The 4,237-nt window shown below is 49.3% G+C and overlaps 1 protein-coding gene across 3 annotated transcripts in view; it reads left to right on the top strand.

The window, feature by feature from the left end:
• Window positions 1-4,237, top strand: part of CRMP1 (collapsin response mediator protein 1) — a 74,426-nt gene that overhangs the window by 47,884 nt on the left and 22,305 nt on the right. For all 3 annotated transcript variants that reach the window (XM_012002133.1, XM_012002134.1, XM_012002135.1), the window contains exon 7: window positions 3,593-3,661. In XM_012002133.1, the coding sequence (XP_011857523.1) occupies window positions 3,593-3,661 (69 nt within the window). The remainder of the gene's footprint in view (window positions 1-3,592; window positions 3,662-4,237) is intronic.

Here is a 4,237-nt window from a genome sequence, read left to right as displayed (position 1 = left end):
CAACTAACCAGGCAGGTGCCTGTAATCCCAGCCGCTTGGGAGGCCGAGGCAGGAGAATCACTTGAATGTGGGAGGTGGAGGTTGCAATGAGATGAGATCATGCCACTACACTCCAGCCTGGGTGACAGTGAGACCCCGTCTCAAAAAAATAAAAAGAGTTTTGGGGATCCAACTGCTTCTTTTCGTATCACATGCCTGTGTTCAGTCTCAGCTTCCAGTATTTTGCTAAGGCAACTCTCCTAAAAATCTGTGGGCCTCCTGTGAATCTCACTGGGGTTCACGCCGTAAGACAAAAGGCACCTACCAATTTCTTCCAGATAATCCCTCTGCTACCCTGATGAGAGAGCTGAGAGACACAACGGCAAGCTTCCTAGAGGCCCTGTAGTTTGACTGAGACGGTCCACAGGCATAGCCTTCATCTCTTTGAAATGTCTCTTTAAAAAAATGTGTTTTTTAATTTTTTTGAGACTTAGTCTCATTCTGTCACCCAGGCTGGAGTGCAGTGGTACAATCTTGGCTCATTGCAGCCCCCATCTCCTGGGTTCAACTGATTCTTGTGCCTTAGCCTCCCGAGTAGCTGGGACTGTAGGCATGCGCCACCAAGCCTGGCTAATTTTTGTATTTTTAGTAGAGACGGGGTTTCACCATGTTGGCCAAGCTGGTCTCGAACTCCTGACCTCAAGTGATCTGCCTGCCTCAGCCTCCCAGAGTGCTGGGATTATAGGTATGAGCCACTGTACCCGGCCTAAAGGGTTCCTATTTAAAGGATCTCTTTACTGTGACTGATAACACTGGGAGGCACCACCCCTCACCTTTCTGAGTTCTTACCAAGGGACTGTAGAGTCACATCCTTGGTTTCATCCCAAGACTGTTGATGGCTGCTTCTCGCCTCCTGTGGGGACTCACTGGCAATGTCCTCAGAGGCCCTATTTCTTCTTAGAGTCCATTCAAGGCTATTTAAAATGCTGTTTCAGAATTCATTCTCTGCCTGGTTCCAGAGCCTCTTCCATATATTTAGATATCTTTTATGGTAACACCCTCCTTCTGGTAGCAAAACCTGTACTAGTCATCCATGATTGCATAACAAATTACTTCAGAACATAGCATCTTAAAGCAAATTATCTCATGGTCCTATGGGTCCGGACTCCAGGTGCAGCTCAGCTCTTTCTGGCTGAGGGTCTCTCACAGGCCATAGTGAGTGGCAGGTGGGGCGGTGAGCATCTCAAGGCTCAACTCGTGCAGGATTTGCATCCAGCCTCTCGTAGGTGGTGTATTTCTGGATTTAGCTCCTTGCTAGCTGTCAGGCTAATGTGATGGTCTGTTCTTTGCTGGCTGCTGGCCAGAGGCCTCCCTCAGTTCCTTGCACATGGGCAGCCCCAGCGAGGCGGCTTCCTTCAGAGCAGATTAACCAAAGAGCAATAGGTGAGCAGGTCGGCAGCCAGAGTCTCTGTAACCTGACCTTGGGAGTGACGGCCCAACCCTTTTGTCTTGCTCTGCTCATCAGAAGCAAGGTGCTGGGTCCAGCCCATAATCCAGGGGAGGGGACCCTGCAGAGTCTTGAAAAGCAGGAGGCAGGATCACTGGGAGTCGTCTTAGAAGTTGCTGCCACACAAATCTTAGCTGATTTTAAACTTTCTAAAAATGGAACCATACAGCACACACACACTCTTATGTCTGGGTCCATTTGCTCAATCCGAGGCATGTGAGATCCATCCTTTGGCCAGGCGTAGCACTAGCTTTTCCTATTTCATCGCTGTGTAGAATTCCATTGCATGAATCTGCACAGTGTGTTCTCCAGTTGTTGGATATTTGGATAGTTTCACATTTGGGACCGTGATGCGTGAGGCTTTGGTGCTTGTTCTTGCTCCACTCTTGTTCAGCCTTTTATTAAACATAGGTTCACATCTTTCGCTGGTATATACCTAAGAGAGGAATGGCTGGGTGTGTGTAGATTCAGCTTTGGTGGTTACTACTACACAGTTTTCCAACGTGCACTCGCGCCCCCACCAGTGTGGCAGAGGCCCAGCCCCCAGCTCCTGAGTGACACATCAGGGGCTTGGCTCTCCTCACTGCCCTCACTGCTAGCAGAGATTTCGCTGTTCCAGCTGCAGCACATCTTTTGGACATCTGCTTTCCAGCTTTCAACATTTTGTTCCTGTGGTCTTCTCTGTATTTTCTTGGTTCCTGTGTATCTCTTTCTGTTGTGCCTTCAGTGTGTTTTGGAAGGCAGTGAAACAAATGCATATGTGTAGTCCGTTATTTCGACTAGAAATCCTACTCTCATTTTTGTTTTTCCTCATTATGTCATCTTTCATCCTCCCTTCTTCCCCTCTCCTCCCTCCCTCCTGCCTTTCTTCCCTTCCTCCCCTTCTCTCTATTCCCCTTCCCTCCCCTGCCCTCCCCCTCCTTACTTCCTCTTTCCTTCCAGAATGGTAACTGACATCTAAACAATTTCACATAGGGATTTCTCGGTATTCTAAGATCCTTTTGTAAACATTTTCTAAAAATGCTTTGTAAACAGCGTCTTCAGTAGCTGAAATTATTCCATTGTTTACTTAAATCTACCCAGCTGTTAGACTTTGAAATGGTTTCCCATTTATATTCTTGTAACAGCCTCGAGCGTAATAACCACAGACGCACAGTTGAAATTGTGATTTCCTTTCATGGTTGATGGGGCCCGGGGTTCATGACGGGGTCATGTCCAAGAACAATGACACACACACTGAGGAAGTTAAAATTAGCAACAGCACAGCTGGCATCTGGGCAATGTCAAACTTTTTTTTTTTTTTTTTTTTTTTTTAGAAATTAAAGTGTTCCTGGGACAAAGCAACTTTGGGCCAGATGGATTTGAATCTGGGCCATCAGCTCAGGGAGCCATTTCAAGGTTATATGATAAGTTTGAGGTAGTGGTTTCCTGCCAGAAAGACAGATGCCAAAAAGAGGCAGCTGAAGTAGAGATGAGAGCCGGCTGCCGATTAATGAGCGGGCGCTCGCTCATCAGGTTTTGTGCTGAACGTGTTTCGTGTGCTCGCTCATCTGATCAGCGGTCACTCTGCAATACAAGCACTGGTATCCCCAGTGTACAGAAGAGAAGACTGAGGCTCAGAGAGCTTGACCAACCTGCCCAAAGTCACAGAGGAGGCTGTTCTGGATCTGGACTTCCAGTTTTGGGACCTTTGATTTCAATGTCAAAGACTAGAGTAGGATTCCTAGTTGAAGATATCCATGTTGTACCCAAACACCACGTTTCTTCCCAGAGGAGAGCCCTGCAGGGAGACTCCGAGATCGAGAGGGTGGTGGGTGGTCTTGGAAGCTCGTGTCTTATAATCCTGCTGCCTCTCATTGATCCAGGGAGATTCAATATAAAGCAGGTGCAGATGGAGCCATGCAGGGCTGCAAAGGGGAAGGTGGATGGGTGTGTAGTGGAGGGGACACAGGTCACTGCCCCCACCCAGCACACTGTTAACCTGGTGCAAGCCACTCACCTCTTTGGGACCCAGCTGTCCCCTCTGTCTAACCAGGGGGTTGGAGGAGTCACTTCTCCCAGCTCTGGCATCCTCTAATCACTGACTCATTCGTTCTTGTCTTGTAGGAACAAAAGCGGATCCTAGACATGGGCATCACGGGTCCCGAGGGCCATGCCCTGAGCAGACCTGAAGAGGTAAGGACTCCCGAACTCAGGCATGACTCTGACACTCACCACTGAGCACTCACCTTGATGCTCTTCCAGCTGAAACAGCCCAGCCAGGACCCGGCTCCTTCCCATGTCCTCTCCCAGACCATCCCAAACCATATTGTCTTCCCCGGGAACCCTGGGGCCTGCTGGCTGGAGAAGCCAGGAAGAGGTGCTGCCTCTCCCAGGGTCCTGGAACTTCACTCCAAGGCCCCGTGGGTGCTTCAGTGTCCCAAGTGGATACGGATTCTCACGGAGGAGTTTGCATAGTGGATGATAGGAAAGTGGAGCCGCATGCCCAAGCCCAGCACCCGGGAGACAACTCCCACTGCCTGCCCTGCTCCCAAGCCTCGAAGAAGGATGACTTCCCCTGGAGTGGCTCTGTGTATCTGTGTGTATGTGTGTGTGAGAGAGTGTGTGAGAGAGAGTGTGTGAGAGAGTGTATGTGTGTGTATGTGTGTGAGAGTGTGTGTGTGTGTGTATGTGTGTGAGTGTGTATGTGTGTGAGAGAGTGTGTGAGAGAGTGTGTGTGTGTATGTGTGTGAGAGTGTGTATGTGTGTGAG

This window comes from Mandrillus leucophaeus, unplaced genomic scaffold (assembly GCF_000951045.1).
Source record: "Mandrillus leucophaeus isolate KB7577 unplaced genomic scaffold, Mleu.le_1.0 Scaffold68, whole genome shotgun sequence".
NCBI classification, from domain to species: Eukaryota; Metazoa; Chordata; class Mammalia; order Primates; family Cercopithecidae; genus Mandrillus; species Mandrillus leucophaeus.
The sequence above is the reverse complement of the archived record's forward strand: the minus strand, read 5'-3'. Positions and strand labels throughout refer to the sequence as shown.